This window comes from Diaphorina citri, unplaced genomic scaffold (assembly GCF_000475195.1).
Source record: "Diaphorina citri unplaced genomic scaffold, Diaci psyllid genome assembly version 1.1 scaffold83, whole genome shotgun sequence".
In the NCBI taxonomy this organism is placed as follows: Eukaryota; Metazoa; Arthropoda; class Insecta; order Hemiptera; family Psyllidae; genus Diaphorina; species Diaphorina citri.
The window spans coordinates 366,480-382,357 of record NW_007377520.1 but is presented as its reverse complement, the minus strand read 5'-3'; the positions used below and the strand labels follow the sequence as shown (position 1 = coordinate 382,357).

Here is a 15,878-nt window from a genome sequence, read left to right as displayed (position 1 = left end):
AATCTAGGTGCCTATAAAACAAAAATACCTACTATACTTAATTAACAATTGGAATGTTGAAAAAAAAAATTAAAAAAAAAAAAAAAAATACCGAGTCAGTAAAAAAAAAAAAAAAAAAAACGAGTCAGTACCTACTACATAAGATAAAATGACAAAATTTAGATCACTATTGCAAAAACATGCAAATCAAAAAATATAACACTTAAAACAAGAAAATGGTTGACTGGTAGATCACCTTCAGAGGGGGGGGGGATGAAAATAATAATAATGAAATTTTCTGTTTACAATTTTAACATCACAATAAAGTCACAGAGAAATTATTGTTCCAAAAGGATTTCAGTTCGAATCGATCTACATACAAATCTAAGTTTCCAAGACTTGCCAACCTTATTTTTAGCCCCTAACAGCTTGTTAGCTTAACAGATAACAGCCCTATACAAATCAAATGGATGAAAATAATAATTTTCTTTTTACAATTTTAACATCACAATAAAGTCACGGAGAAATTATTGTTCCAAAAGGATTTCAGTTCGAATCTATCTACATACATATCTAAGTTTCCAAGACTTGCCAACCTTATTTTTAGCCCCTAACAGCTTGTTAGCTTAACAGATAACAGCCCTATACAAATCAAATGGAACTTAACCTGCTGTTAGCTCAATTGGCCTTTCAGGGACTGAAAAAATATTGTTGAACTCCAATATTTTTCTACTGTTGATATGTACCCAGATTAGCTTTGCATTCAGGGCACTTGTGATGTACGATCCTGCACGAGTCTGAGCAAAGTGGAATGCAAGAGCACAGCGTGCAAACCCTGTGAACAGAACATAGCATGGGATGGTTAGAAGAAAGAAAAGTATACAGGGTGTTTAACCTCAAAGTGCCCCATAGGAAATCAACCTGTAAAATCGGTTTTTTGCCCCATGAAAGTCCCCAATACACTTTTCGGATCAATTAAGCATTTTCTCTTTTGGAACTTTTGACGATGGAGAAAACACAGGGAGTTCCTGAAGCTCAGCGGCCGTCAGCCGTCAGGTCGTACATCCCGTAGCAGCAAGTACACGGTGAACCCAAAATTATGACAAAAATCTACCTATTCTAAGTACAGTAGAACATCGATAATTTCAACTTCCATTATTTCAACTCCAAAATCTATCGTTTTTTTTCTATCTTTCAAAGGATATCCTATCTTATCAGAGGAAAAGATCATAGAAAGTGATCATTTCAACTACTCCCGGTCCCAATTAGTTGAAATAATCGAGGTTCTACTGTAGTACCTAAGTACGTAAGGTATCTTAATAAATTGAAAAATGTGAAAAAATAGGCCGATTCCTGTCATTTCAATATACGAGTAAGAGAAAGCTGGGATGGGGGGAGAGGGATTCAAAAACAAATTATTGAAAGAGCGAAATGTAAACTGCCAAGGTCTTAACCGAAATCGAAGTGAGAAGGAAGACAGGATAGGAGAAAGCCAGCCGTTTCCGAGAACGAACCTTATAGATTTCTTTTTATTTTACCATCTTATTTAACATTTTTTGGTTATTAATCATCAAAGAGTGAGTAGTTAATGAATAATCAGTAACTACTAGGTACTTTGTTTAATTCTTAGATTAAAAATGGCAAAAGTCAAGAGGAAGTCAAAAGCGATTTGGCGTGAAAAATCACATAGGAATGACTTTTTGACAGCTCAAATATCTTTAACAGAAACTGTTGAAGGCCTTTTCAAAAACGGTCTTTTTTCTTGAATTTGCCGAGTCTCGAACCCATAACTCCTTAACTGTAAGTCGGACAGTCTTGAAAGTTGAACCAATTGATTTCTTGTCAAAAGTTCCATCAGAGAAAACGCTTAGTGCACTCGAAAAGTGTATTGGGGACTTTTATGGGGCAAAAAACCGATTTTACAGGTTAATTTCCTATGGAGCACTTTGAGGTTGAACACCCTTTGGGTAGGAATGTCATTCTGTAAAATACTGCTTTATCTGGAGTGTAACCATAAAAAGAGAAAAGAGGGAGAATAATATAACATAATAAAACAACACACATGGAAGGGGCAATATAATAAACACAAATTGTGGTTGCCCTAAAGCCCTAATCCCTGAACAATCTATTAGGTAACCAGAATTTTTAATGCACTCGAAAAGTGTATTGGGGACTGTTAAGGGGGGAAAAACCGATTTTACGGGTTGATTTCCTGTGGGGCACTTTGAGGTTGAACATCTGTAGGTAGGAATGTACTTTGTACTTACCTACCTGTTATTCTGTAGAATACTGGTTTATCTGGAGTGTAACCATAAAAAGAGAAAAGGGGGAGAATAATATAACATAATGAAACAACACACATGGAAGGGGCAATATAATAAACACAAATTGTGGTTGCCCCAAAGCCCTAATCCCTGAACAATCTATTAGGTAACCATCTTTTAAACTAGGTACCCAGATGGGTATCTTTTAAAGCATGAAAGCGTAAGCAAACAAGGCATATGAAAACCCAAGACAAAAACTGAATACTTACCCACTGCACAGCATAAAACAGCAGAGGAGATAACCACAGCACTTGATTTCCGAGTCTGTCTGTGTTCTGATTGTGTTGCGGCAATTTGGACACCCCATAACCATTGAGCGAGGACCAACAGATACGGTTGTGAGAGTGATTGATGTTGGTTGTTGGGTGATGATGGTCTGGCTGGCCGTCTGTGGGTATGCAGGATTAAATGGCATACCAGGATTACCAGGATAGTAAGGGGCTACAGCGGGGCGGGGAGCTATGGGTTGGTATGCAGGATCTGACTGCATTTGTTCAGGAGCGAAATAACCTAGGAGAGAAAAAAAGAAACAGGCTGTGAAATATTGTTCCATCAAAAAAAACAGCCGTCAACAAACCAGGAACCAGCACAAGTCTAAAATCATCCTCCAGCATGAAAGACCTGACAACCAAGACAAGGTCTTCAAGACCATCAAGCAGCATGAAAGAACTGTTAAGCAACATGGAAATGGAAAAACCAAGTACTAAGGAACAAAAGAAAACGGTATCAACTGATATTAAAGAAATGAAAAAAGGATCCAGCCGAAACGCAAAGTCCAGGTGTAAACCTAGTGGCAACTCTTTGCACAGTTCGAGCAGTCATTTTTCCTTGCAGTAAAAACGTTTAAATACAGTTCAGCAGTTTTATAAAATACCTACAGTATTATATTTTTCCAAGTAAGTACTACAGATCGTCCCCCTATCATTATACAACTACATATGTACCTACCACTATAGTAGTTATTTCTCAGCCTCTACTGTGTGATGTGGTGTAGTACTTTAGTAATAGAAAGTAAAAACAAACAAACTGGGGGACAAAAACTGTTCCAACCTTTGCCTGTTTAGATTCTGCTAAAACTCCCTAGCCAACGTCCTTCACCCAGGGCCGGATTACCCATAAGGCAGAATGGCAGACTGCCACGGGCCCCGCGCTTTTGGGGGCCCCGCGCTTTGAGGACTTACACTAGATATTATGGGTTTTTTCAAAAAAAAAAAAAAATCGCCTGCGGCGCTGAAAAATTTACTTTTGGTGAGCCTGGATTTCTCAAGATTGTGGACCAAAATTTTCAAAAATTTCGCCTGCGGTGCTCTAATTTATTTTGCTCACTTTAGCGTTCAGCTAAAATTAGGATAAGAAAATATCTAGCAAAATTTTCAAAAATTTCGCCTGCGGCACTCTATTTTATTTTGCTCACTTTAGCGTTCAGCGAAAATTAGGATAAGAAAATATCTACGAATTAGGTACGTCAAAAATTAACTTGTGACAAAGCATGAGGCGCATATCTACCTACTTTTTGAAAAATTTCGCCTGCGGCGCTGAAAATTTTAAGTTCGATCAGCCCAAACTGGGGGCCCCGTGCCTTTGAAACTGCCCCGGGCCCCGCGGGGGGCTAATCTGGCCCTGAAGGGTATATTATTACTGATTTAACTGAAGTAAGCAATCTGTCAGCACTTTTGCTATGAAGTCTGATCCGAGGTCTGAGATCTATAAACAAAATGTAGAGTTGCAGAGATCCAGGACACTGGGTCTGACCATTAGACACCAGTTAAAGGGTGGGTATTTAAGGTTATGATGTGACTTTTATCAACTTTTTTCCCTTTCCCCCCAAGATTTATTTAACTTACTCTGAAACTGAGTTGAAGATTTGGAGTGTGTGCTTGTTTGCTGCAAACTGGCTTCTGGCTGTAATAGTGACTCACAACCCACTTCTGCGAAATGAAACTCTGGTGATAAGGGTGACCGCTGTTGGCGTGTTGAACGTGTTCAGGATCGGTCATTCGAGTGATCTCACGATCTCAGTGGTTAGTTCTTGCTTCTCTCAAGTTCTCTCGTTTCTCGAATCTCGATTTCTAATAAATGAGTACGGTATTTCCTCTTTATAATGTTGTACGGAAAAGCGTGATGTACGGCGTGTTGTAGTGTTGGGAATAATCGATTATGATAATCGATTAATCGATTATTATTGATAATCGTAATCGATTATAAAAAATAATCGAAAGTATAATCGATTATGAAAAATAATCGGAAAATCACATTTTGGTATTTTTCCCAATGGAGCAGTTGCAAATGGGTACAAATTATTAATAAATGGTCGATTCCTATGTAAAAAGTTGGGAAAAAATCCAAATCTGAGGTCTGGTTTTCAAGAATACTTCGGTATGCCGTAAATGCCGTTAACATCTACATAAAAATCCTCCATACGTTCTACGAACCTTTTTCAAATTCATGCCCATTGCCCAAATCTGCCCAATGGTTCCACAAATAATTACACCTTTTTGGGTTTTTGGTTAAGAAAAATACGCTCATTATACGATTTTGTACGGAAAAAACATGTACGGAATTTCCCTTCAGTTGCTACTGGCAACACTGTAATTTCTTTATCAAATATTTCAAGGTCATGGTTTGGATGAGGTCATCCCAACTGATGATAGGAGAGGACAGAGGAGAGTAAGGAGAGTTGTGTTAAAGCCATTTTCAAACCAGACTAGAAGGAGAGAGGGGTCAGGGACATAGGACAACTTCTTACTGATTACTCACACTCAATATTTGAAAAGAATCGAATCGTGCTATTCGAATATTCAAAAAGAGTCGAATATCCCATCCCTACATTCGAGTGATCTCAGTGGTTAGTTCTTGCTTCTCTCAGTTCTCTCGTTTCTCGAATCTCGATTTCTAATAAATGAGTACGGTATTTCCTCTTTATAATGTTGTACGGAAAAGCGTGATGTACGGATTTTCACTTTGGGCCCATTTACTTATGATCGAACCAGATCAAGATTTTCAAAAAAGAAAAAAAAACAAATGGTTTTCAAGAATACTTCGGTATGCCGTAAATGCCGTTAACATCTACATAAAAATCCTCCATACGTTCTACGAACCTTTTTCAAATTCATGCCCATTGCCCAAATCTGCCCAATGGTTCCACACTTACACCTTTTTGGTTAAGAAAAATACGCTCATTATACGATTTTGTACGGAAAAAACATGTACGGAATTTCCCTTCAGTTGCTACTGGCAACACTGTAATTTCTTTATCAAATATTTCAAGGTCATGGTTTGGATGAGGTCATCCCAACTGATGATAGGAGAGGACAGAGGAGAGTTGTGTTAAAGCCATTTTCAAACCAGACTAGAAGGAGAGAGGGGTCAGGGACATAGGACAACTTCTTAACTGATTACTCACACTCAAAGCCTCAGTTCCAGTAAGTACAGTCAGTTTCTCATTGGTCAGTTCACAGACAATCCTAATCCAAGCCATAGACAATCCCTTGTACCAACAACCCAGGCATGACATTCTTTACATTCCAGTGACAGTTGACATCAGAAAACGTTGATTTTGTTGCATAAAATTCTTTTGAAAATTCCATTTTTTTTTGTGTGTGTGTGTGCAGTCACCAGTCAGTGCTTCTTTTAAAATGTTTTTACGTCTAGATTCAGTGTTTTAAATTTGTATGCTTGAAGTTGAGTGTGAGGTGTTTTCCGTGAGTTTACAGTGATACAGAAGGGTCTTTATCAATTAAATTAATAATTAGTCATTACTGGTGTAAAAGTGGTGTGTGTGTGTGCAGTCAGTGCTTCTTTAAAAATGTTTTTACGTCTAGATTCAGTGTTTTAAATTTGTATGCTTGAAGTTGAGTGTGAGGTGTTTTCCGTGAGTTTAACTTACTTGGCTTGATCATCCAGAACACACAGGAGACCATTGGGTTTCCCCTCGACCAGCTGCAGACACAGCGTATTGTCCGAGAATTCAATATGGCGCCAACGAATTCCCTCCTTATTCTATTCTATTCTATTCTATTCAAAACTTACTTGGCTTGATCATCCAGAACACACAGGAGACCATTGGGTTTCCCCTCGACCAGCTGCAGACACAGCGTATTGTCCGAGAATTCAATATGGCGCCAACGAATTCCCTCCTTATTCTATTCTATTCTATTCTATTCAAAACTTACTTGGCTTGATCATCCAGAACACACAGGAGACCATTGGGTTTCCCCTCGACCAGCTGCAGACACAGCGTATTGTCCGAGAATTCAATATGGCGCCAACGAATTCCCTCCTTATTCTATTCTATTCTATTCTATTCAAAACTTACTTGGCTTGATCATCCAGAACACACAGGAGACCATTGGGTTTCCCCTCGACCAGCTGCAGACACAGCGTATTGTCCGAGAATTCAATATGGCGCCAACGAATTCCCTCCTTATTCTATTCTATTCTATTCTATTCAAAACTTACTTGGCTTGATCATCCAGAACACACAGGAGACCATTGGGTTTCCCCTCGACCAGCTGCAGACACAGCGTATTGTCCGAGAATTCAATATGGCGCCAACGAATTCCCTCCTTATTCTATTCTATTCTATTCTATTCAAAACTTACTTGGCTTGATCATCCAGAACACACAGGAGACCATTGGGTTTCCCCTCGACCAGCTGCAGACACAGCGTATTGTCCGAGAATTCAATATGGCGCCAACGAATTCCCTCCTTATTCTATTCTATTCTATTCTATTCAAAACTTACTTGGCTTGATCATCCAGAACACACAGGAGACCATTGGGTTTCCCCTCGACCAGCTGCAGACACAGCGTATTGTCCGAGAATTCAATATGGCGCCAACGAATTCCCTCCTTATTCTATTCTATTCTATTCTATTCAAAACTTACTTGGCTTGATCATCCAGAACACACAGGAGACCATTGGGTTTCCCCTCGACCAGCTGCAGACACAGCGTATTGTCCGAGAATTCAATATGGCGCCAACGAATTCCCTCCTTATTCTATTCTATTCTATTCTATTCAAAACTTACTTGGCTTGATCATCCAGAACACACAGGAGACCATTGGGTTTCCCCTCGACCAGCTGCAGACACAGCGTATTGTCCGAGAATTCAATATGGCGCCAACGAATTCCCTCCTTATTCTATTCTATTCTATTCTATTCAAAACTTACTTGGCTTGATCATCCAGAACACACAGGAGACCATTGGGTTTCCCCTCGACCAGCTGCAGACACAGCGTATTGTCCGAGAATTCAATATGGCGCCAACGAATTCCCTCCTTATTCTATTCTATTCTATTCTATTCAAAACTTACTTGGCTTGATCATCCAGAACACACAGGAGACCATTGGGTTTCCCCTCGACCAGCTGCAGACACAGCGTATTGTCCGAGAATTCAATATGGCGCCAACGAATTCCCTCCTTATTCTATTCTATTCTATTCTATTCAAAACTTACTTGGCTTGATCATCCAGAACACACAGGAGACCATTGGGTTTCCCCTCGACCAGCTGCAGACACAGCGTATTGTCCGAGAATTCAATATGGCGCCAACGAATTCCCTCCTTATTCTATTCTATTCTATTCTATTCAAAACTTACTTGGCTTGATCATCCAGAACACACAGGAGACCATTGGGTTTCCCCTCGACCAGCTGCAGACACAGCGTATTGTCCGAGAATTCAATATGGCGCCAACGAATTCCCTCCTTATTCTATTCTATTCTATTCTATTCAAAACTTACTTGGCTTGATCATCCAGAACACACAGGAGACCATTGGGTTTCCCCTCGACCAGCTGCAGACACAGCGTATTGTCCGAGAATTCAATATGGCGCCAACGAATTCCCTCCTTATTCTATTCTATTCTATTCTATTCAAAACTTACTTGGCTTGATCATCCAGAACACACAGGAGACCATTGGGTTTCCCCTCGACCAGCTGCAGACACAGCGTATTGTCCGAGAATTCAATATGGCGCCAACGAATTCCCTCCTTATTCTATTCTATTCTATTCTATTCAAAACTTACTTGGCTTGATCATCCAGAACACACAGGAGACCATTGGGTTTCCCCTCGACCAGCTGCAGACACAGCGTATTGTCCGAGAATTCAATATGGCGCCAACGAATTCCCTCCTTATTCTATTCTATTCTATTCTATTCAAAACTTACTTGGCTTGATCATCCAGAACACACAGGAGACCATTGGGTTTCCCCTCGACCAGCTGCAGACACAGCGTATTGTCCGAGAATTCAATATGGCGCCAACGAATTCCCTCCTTATTCTATTCTATTCTATTCTATTCAAAACTTACTTGGCTTGATCATCCAGAACACACAGGAGACCATTGGGTTTCCCCTCGACCAGCTGCAGACACAGCGTATTGTCCGAGAATTCAATATGGCGCCAACGAATTCCCTCCTTATTCTATTCTATTCTATTCTATTCAAAACTTACTTGGCTTGATCATCCAGAACACACAGGAGACCATTGGGTTTCCCCTCGACCAGCTGCAGACACAGCGTATTGTCCGAGAATTCAATATGGCGCCAACGAATTCCCTCCTTATTCTATTCTATTCTATTCTATTCAAAACTTACTTGGCTTGATCATCCAGAACACACAGGAGACCATTGGGTTTCCCCTCGACCAGCTGCAGACACAGCGTATTGTCCGAGAATTCAATATGGCGCCAACGAATTCCCTCCTTATTCTATTCTATTCTATTCTATTCAAAACTTACTTGGCTTGATCATCCAGAACACACAGGAGACCATTGGGTTTCCCCTCGACCAGCTGCAGACACAGCGTATTGTCCGAGAATTCAATATGGCGCCAACGAATTCCCTCCTTATTCTATTCTATTCTATTCTATTCAAAACTTACTTGGCTTGATCATCCAGAACACACAGGAGACCATTGGGTTTCCCCTCGACCAGCTGCAGACACAGCGTATTGTCCGAGAATTCAATATGGCGCCAACGAATTCCCTCCTTATTCTATTCTATTCTATTCTATTCAAAACTTACTTGGCTTGATCATCCAGAACACACAGGAGACCATTGGGTTTCCCCTCGACCAGCTGCAGACACAGCGTATTGTCCGAGAATTCAATATGGCGCCAACGAATTCCCTCCTTATTCTATTCTATTCTATTCTATTCAAAACTTACTTGGCTTGATCATCCAGAACACACAGGAGACCATTGGGTTTCCCCTCGACCAGCTGCAGACACAGCGTATTGTCCGAGAATTCAATATGGCGCCAACGAATTCCCTCCTTATTCTATTCTATTCTATTCTATTCAAAACTTACTTGGCTTGATCATCCAGAACACACAGGAGACCATTGGGTTTCCCCTCGACCAGCTGCAGACACAGCGTATTGTCCGAGAATTCAATATGGCGCCAACGAATTCCCTCCTTATTCTATTCTATTCTATTCTATTCAAAACTTACTTGGCTTGATCATCCAGAACACACAGGAGACCATTGGGTTTCCCCTCGACCAGCTGCAGACACAGCGTATTGTCCGAGAATTCAATATGGCGCCAACGAATTCCCTCCTTATTCTATTCTATTCTATTCTATTCAAAACTTACTTGGCTTGATCATCCAGAACACACAGGAGACCATTGGGTTTCCCCTCGACCAGCTGCAGACACAGCGTATTGTCCGAGAATTCAATATGGCGCCAACGAATTCCCTCCTTATTCTATTCTATTCTATTCTATTCAAAACTTACTTGGCTTGATCATCCAGAACACACAGGAGACCATTGGGTTTCCCCTCGACCAGCTGCAGACACAGCGTATTGTCCGAGAATTCAATATGGCGCCAACGAATTCCCTCCTTATTCTATTCTATTCTATTCTATTCAAAACTTACTTGGCTTGATCATCCAGAACACACAGGAGACCATTGGGTTTCCCCTCGACCAGCTGCAGACACAGCGTATTGTCCGAGAATTCAATATGGCGCCAACGAATTCCCTCCTTATTCTATTCTATTCTATTCTATTCAAAACTTACTTGGCTTGATCATCCAGAACACACAGGAGACCATTGGGTTTCCCCTCGACCAGCTGCAGACACAGCGTATTGTCCGAGAATTCAATATGGCGCCAACGAATTCCCTCCTTATTCTATTCTATTCTATTCTATTCAAAACTTACTTGGCTTGATCATCCAGAACACACAGGAGACCATTGGGTTTCCCCTCGACCAGCTGCAGACACAGCGTATTGTCCGAGAATTCAATATGGCGCCAACGAATTCCCTCCTTATTCTATTCTATTCTATTCTATTCAAAACTTACTTGGCTTGATCATCCAGAACACACAGGAGACCATTGGGTTTCCCCTCGACCAGCTGCAGACACAGCGTATTGTCCGAGAATTCAATATGGCGCCAACGAATTCCCTCCTTATTCTATTCTATTCTATTCTATTCAAAACTTACTTGGCTTGATCATCCAGAACACACAGGAGACCATTGGGTTTCCCCTCGACCAGCTGCAGACACAGCGTATTGTCCGAGAATTCAATATGGCGCCAACGAATTCCCTCCTTATTCTATTCTATTCTATTCTATTCAAAACTTACTTGGCTTGATCATCCAGAACACACAGGAGACCATTGGGTTTCCCCTCGACCAGCTGCAGACACAGCGTATTGTCCGAGAATTCAATATGGCGCCAACGAATTCCCTCCTTATTCTATTCTATTCTATTCTATTCAAAACTTACTTGGCTTGATCATCCAGAACACACAGGAGACCATTGGGTTTCCCCTCGACCAGCTGCAGACACAGCGTATTGTCCGAGAATTCAATATGGCGCCAACGAATTCCCTCCTTATTCTATTCTATTCTATTCTATTCAAAACTTACTTGGCTTGATCATCCAGAACACACAGGAGACCATTGGGTTTCCCCTCGACCAGCTGCAGACACAGCGTATTGTCCGAGAATTCAATATGGCGCCAACGAATTCCCTCCTTATTCTATTCTATTCTATTCTATTCAAAACTTACTTGGCTTGATCATCCAGAACACACAGGAGACCATTGGGTTTCCCCTCGACCAGCTGCAGACACAGCGTATTGTCCGAGAATTCAATATGGCGCCAACGAATTCCCTCCTTATTCTATTCTATTCTATTCTATTCAAAACTTACTTGGCTTGATCATCCAGAACACACAGGAGACCATTGGGTTTCCCCTCGACCAGCTGCAGACACAGCGTATTGTCCGAGAATTCAATATGGCGCCAACGAATTCCCTCCTTATTCTATTCTATTCTATTCTATTCAAAACTTACTTGGCTTGATCATCCAGAACACACAGGAGACCATTGGGTTTCCCCTCGACCAGCTGCAGACACAGCGTATTGTCCGAGAATTCAATATGGCGCCAACGAATTCCCTCCTTATTCTATTCTATTCTATTCTATTCAAAACTTACTTGGCTTGATCATCCAGAACACACAGGAGACCATTGGGTTTCCCCTCGACCAGCTGCAGACACAGCGTATTGTCCGAGAATTCAATATGGCGCCAACGAATACCCTCCTTGTTGTATTCTTCCTGTTCGTATTGAAACACGTGCTGGTTGAAGTAGTACTGCAGGTGTTCGTTGGCGTAGTTGATGCACAGCTGCTCGAAACTACCAACGAAAAATTAAATGAAAGAAAAATTTTAGTTTGGAAAAAAATAAGCGGAAAGTAATTTAAGTAAAAAAATAATTGGAGTAAAAAGTACCGTAAAAAGTTAGAGAGCAACTAACTGCCAAAGAAAATTTGCGAAACAAAATTTGGTTGGACTGTGACAGCGAAAAATTTAGTAAAGAAAAAGAGTTTTGTTTTTTTGTTTTTTTTTTTTTTTTTTTTTTTTTTTTTTTTTTTTTTTTTTTTTAAGAGGTTTGACAGAGGGAACTGTAACTCTAGGGTCTTATCGTCCCGAAATCGGAGAGAGAAGGAAGACAGGATAGGAGAAAGCCAGCCGTTCCGAGAACGAACATTATCCCATCAGGATAAAATCCGCCCCGGGCGGGAATCGAACCCGCGGCCTAGCGCTTACAAGGCAGACGCACTACCAACTAAGCTAACTAGGCTGGCAACAAACATCTAAACCAAATGCAAAAGTGTCGAAACTGTTGAGTTAAAACGTAGAACTTACTATCGTTCGGTGAATAAGCCATGACTTGGAGTTTGTTGTGTACTAGGTATTATTAATAATAATAATAGACTCTTGAGTGGAAGGTAACCACTAGGCGAGGTTAACGCCTTAGGCGTTCTCTACCACCGAACCCTTAGAGCTCTCACTAGGCGAGGTTAACGCCTTAGGCGTTCTCTACCACCTAACCCTTAGAGCTCTATTATTATGTGATCAAATTCTCAAATAAATGAGGATAAAATTCCATACCTCGGCTGGGATCGAACCCACGCCCTCCTGATTACCAGGCGAGCGTCTTGACCACTACGCCACCGAGGCAGGTTTTTAATCCAAATAATAAGAAGATATCCTTCTACATATTGTAGAAAAGTTTGTCAAATCGGTAGGTACTTACAGTTATACATCATACAAGAAACTGAATAGGTTTTGATCCCATTGTTATAAAGATCAGATACCTGTGGAATACAAAATTTACCTGGATTGTAAGCAGGCTGCTTGTAGTTCATTTCATTCATTGTTGCACCCTCTGTATTGTTGGAGCAGGACTCATCATAGGTAGGGGTTGCTGCAAACTGGCTTCTGGCTGTAATAGTGACTCACAACCCACTTCTGCGAAATGAATCTCTGGTGATAAGGGTGACCGCTGTTGGACTGTTGGCGTGTTCACCGAGTTCTTGCTTCTTGTAATCTTGTTATGTAGTTATGTTCTCTCTCTCTCTCTCTTTTCTCGAATCGAATCTCGATTTCTAATAAATGAGTACGGTATTTCCTCTTTATAATGTTGTACGGAAAAGCGTGATGTACGGATTTTCACTTTGGGCCCATTTACTTATGATCGAACCAGATCAAGATTTTCAAAAAAGAAAAAAAAACAAATGGTTTTCAAGAATACTTCCAACAGTAGGTATGCCGTTAATACATCTACATAAAAATCCTCCATACGTTCTACGGACCTTTTTCAAATCCATGCCCATTGCCCAAATCTGCCCAATGGTTCCACCTTTTTGGTTAAAAATACGCTCATTATACGATTTTGTACGGAAAAAACATGTGCGGAATTTCCCTTCAGTTGCTACTGGCAACACTGTAATTTCTTTATCAAATATTTCAAGGTCATGGTTTGGATGAGGTCATCCCAACCCAACTGGACCCAACTGATGATAGGAGAGACGAGAGAAGGAGAGTTGCAGTTTGTGTTAAAGCCAAGCATTCAAATCAAATATCAAACCAGACTAGAAGTAGAAGGAGAGAAGGGTCAGGGGCATAGGACAACTTCTTACTGATTACTCACACTCAAAGCCTCAGTTCCAGTAAGTACAGTCAGTTTCTCATTGGTCAGTTCACAGACAATCCTAATCCGAGACAATCCTTCGTATCAACAACCCAGGCATGACATTCTTTACATTCCTGTGACAATTGACATCAGAAAACGTTGATTTGTTGCATAAATTCTTTTGAAAATTCCATTTTTTTACGTGTGCAGTCAGTGCTTTTAAGTAAAATGTTTTTACATCTAGATTCAGTGTTTTAAATCTGTATGCTTGAAAACTCTGTTAAGTGTGAGGTGTTTTCCGTGAGTTTACAGTGATACAGAAGGGTCTTTATCAATTAAATTAATAATTAGTCATTACTGGTGTAAAAGTGCTTGTACGAGAACTGCAGTTGTAGACATGGCCACCTTTGAAGAGGGAAATCAAATCAAGACCCAGAAATGGATGGAAATATTGGAGAGTAAAAATCAAAAGGTAAATATAAAATCCAAGCATTGAAATTTCAGATTAAAAGGAGGGTAGTTGTGCAAAAGGAGGTTCATTTAGTCCCATTTGCCCTGGGCATAGGCTCCTCAAGGGGCTCCCAGAACTAGCAGTAAAAAAAAAAAAAAGGTAAGTGGGTACTTACTTAGTATTCTTGTTGGTAAAAAGGAAGGACCCTTTGTTGGAGTTAGATGCAGGGGCCAGTTGGGCTCTTAATAGCCCTGCAGATTCATCCTTAACATATGAGTAGTGCGTAGGTACAGTGTTCTCCAAGATAAATTTATATTCAAATGTTTGCTAATCTCTGAGAACATGCAGAACCTGATAGGACCTTTTGTTTGTTCCATATTATATTGATAGATTCTGATGGGACTTTGTGAAGATTCATCTTGAAAAGAACACAAATAGCTTTTACTCTTCACAGCTGTGAAGAGTAAAAGCTATTTGCAACTGTGAAGAGTAAAAGTTTTTTGTTTTTTTTCTGTTCCATAATAATCAGGGTAGGTGATAATCTGGGATATTAGGGTGTTAGAAGTTTCTATAACAATATCACTCTTAGCTCAGAAAATGGAATGAAAACAAAATGAGATAAGGTTCCACCTCTGCCTCATGTGCATAAAAGAGTATATATTATTATTACTGATTTATTATTTTGGCCCATCAGCACTTCTCACTTACCTAACTGAAGTAAGCAGTGTCTGTTCCCCGTGACATCTTTTTTTTTTTTTTTTTTTTTTTTTTTACTATTCATCCTGTGAGTACCTACTTACAATATTCTAGGTAATCAGGGTGTTTACTAACACTAATGCTAACAATATTGTATGTCTTTGTTAAATTTCAGGGTCACAAATTGGCACACGATCTGGGCGCTGGCTCCCCGTGTCTACAATGCAAAGACAACTGTCCCGGACTAGACCTTCACTTCTGGAGGTAAGTACTGTCGGACCCTAAAATAACCAGTATTTCAGTAAATTTAGATATAATAATAGAAAGTAAAAATCTGGTGTGAACATCACACGACTTTCCTTATCCTAAAGAATGATGCTTATTTGGGTGTTCTGTTGTAACATTTACAATATCTCTAACCGTTTAGTCGATATAGCTGAAAACCGCCAAAAAGCGGTCGAAACCCACCAAAAAGCGGTCAAAATACCGCCAACCGCAGCACCCATTTTAACCAAACGTTTTGGGTTGCATCCTTGTCACATTTGTGAACTACATACCAAATTTCAAGTCTCTAGCTTATACCGTTCCCGAGATATTGTTAAATTACACCGAAAACCGCCAAAAAGCAGTAAAATGCCGCCAAGCGTTACACCGGTCTTAACCAAAAGTTTCGTGTCGCATCCTTGTCACATTTGAAAGCTACATACCAAATTTCAAGTCTCTAGCTTTTACCGTTCTCGAGATATTTTGTTTACAGACAGACACACACACGGACCAATGGCTGAAACTTCGGATTTAGGCTCTAGGGACCTCAAAACGTGTTTGGCACTAAAAACTGACCATCGAAAATTTGACCCGATTACATTACTTCCCTTCCTATAGGATAAGGAAAGTAAAAATGATAGAGTCTATAGCAGAGGTTCTCAAACTGGGGGGCGCGCCCCCCTGGGGGGGCATGGAGACAAATCAGGAGGGGGCGAAG

General features: G+C 40.4%; 2 protein-coding genes across 4 annotated transcripts in view; one reads left to right on the top strand and one right to left on the bottom strand.

The window, feature by feature from the left end:
- Window positions 1–528: 528 nt before the first annotated feature.
- Window positions 529–13,042, bottom strand: LOC103523153 (cell death-inducing p53-target protein 1-like). The gene is made up of 3 exons (XM_008488223.2): window positions 12,952–13,042; window positions 2,513–2,813; window positions 529–814 (listed from the first exon to the last, which is right to left on the bottom strand). The coding sequence occupies exons 1-3, from the start codon at window positions 12,989–12,991 to the stop codon at window positions 709–711; spliced, it is 447 nt and encodes a 148-aa protein (XP_008486445.1). The 5' UTR covers window positions 12,992–13,042; the 3' UTR covers window positions 529–708.
- The window catches only part of LOC108254285 (testin-like), an 18,564-nt gene continuing 8,133 nt past the window's right edge, over window positions 5,448–15,878 (top strand). Inside the window, exons 1-3 of one of the 3 annotated variants that reach the window (XR_001809894.2) lie at window positions 6,076–6,165; window positions 14,041–14,221; window positions 15,072–15,102. Coding sequence is in view for 2 of the 3 variants with exons in the window: in XM_026832992.1 (XP_026688793.1) it covers window positions 14,147–14,168 (22 nt within the window). In the remaining variant the exon portion in view is untranslated. The other 2 variants (XM_026832992.1, XM_026832996.1) reach the window with 2 other exon arrangements.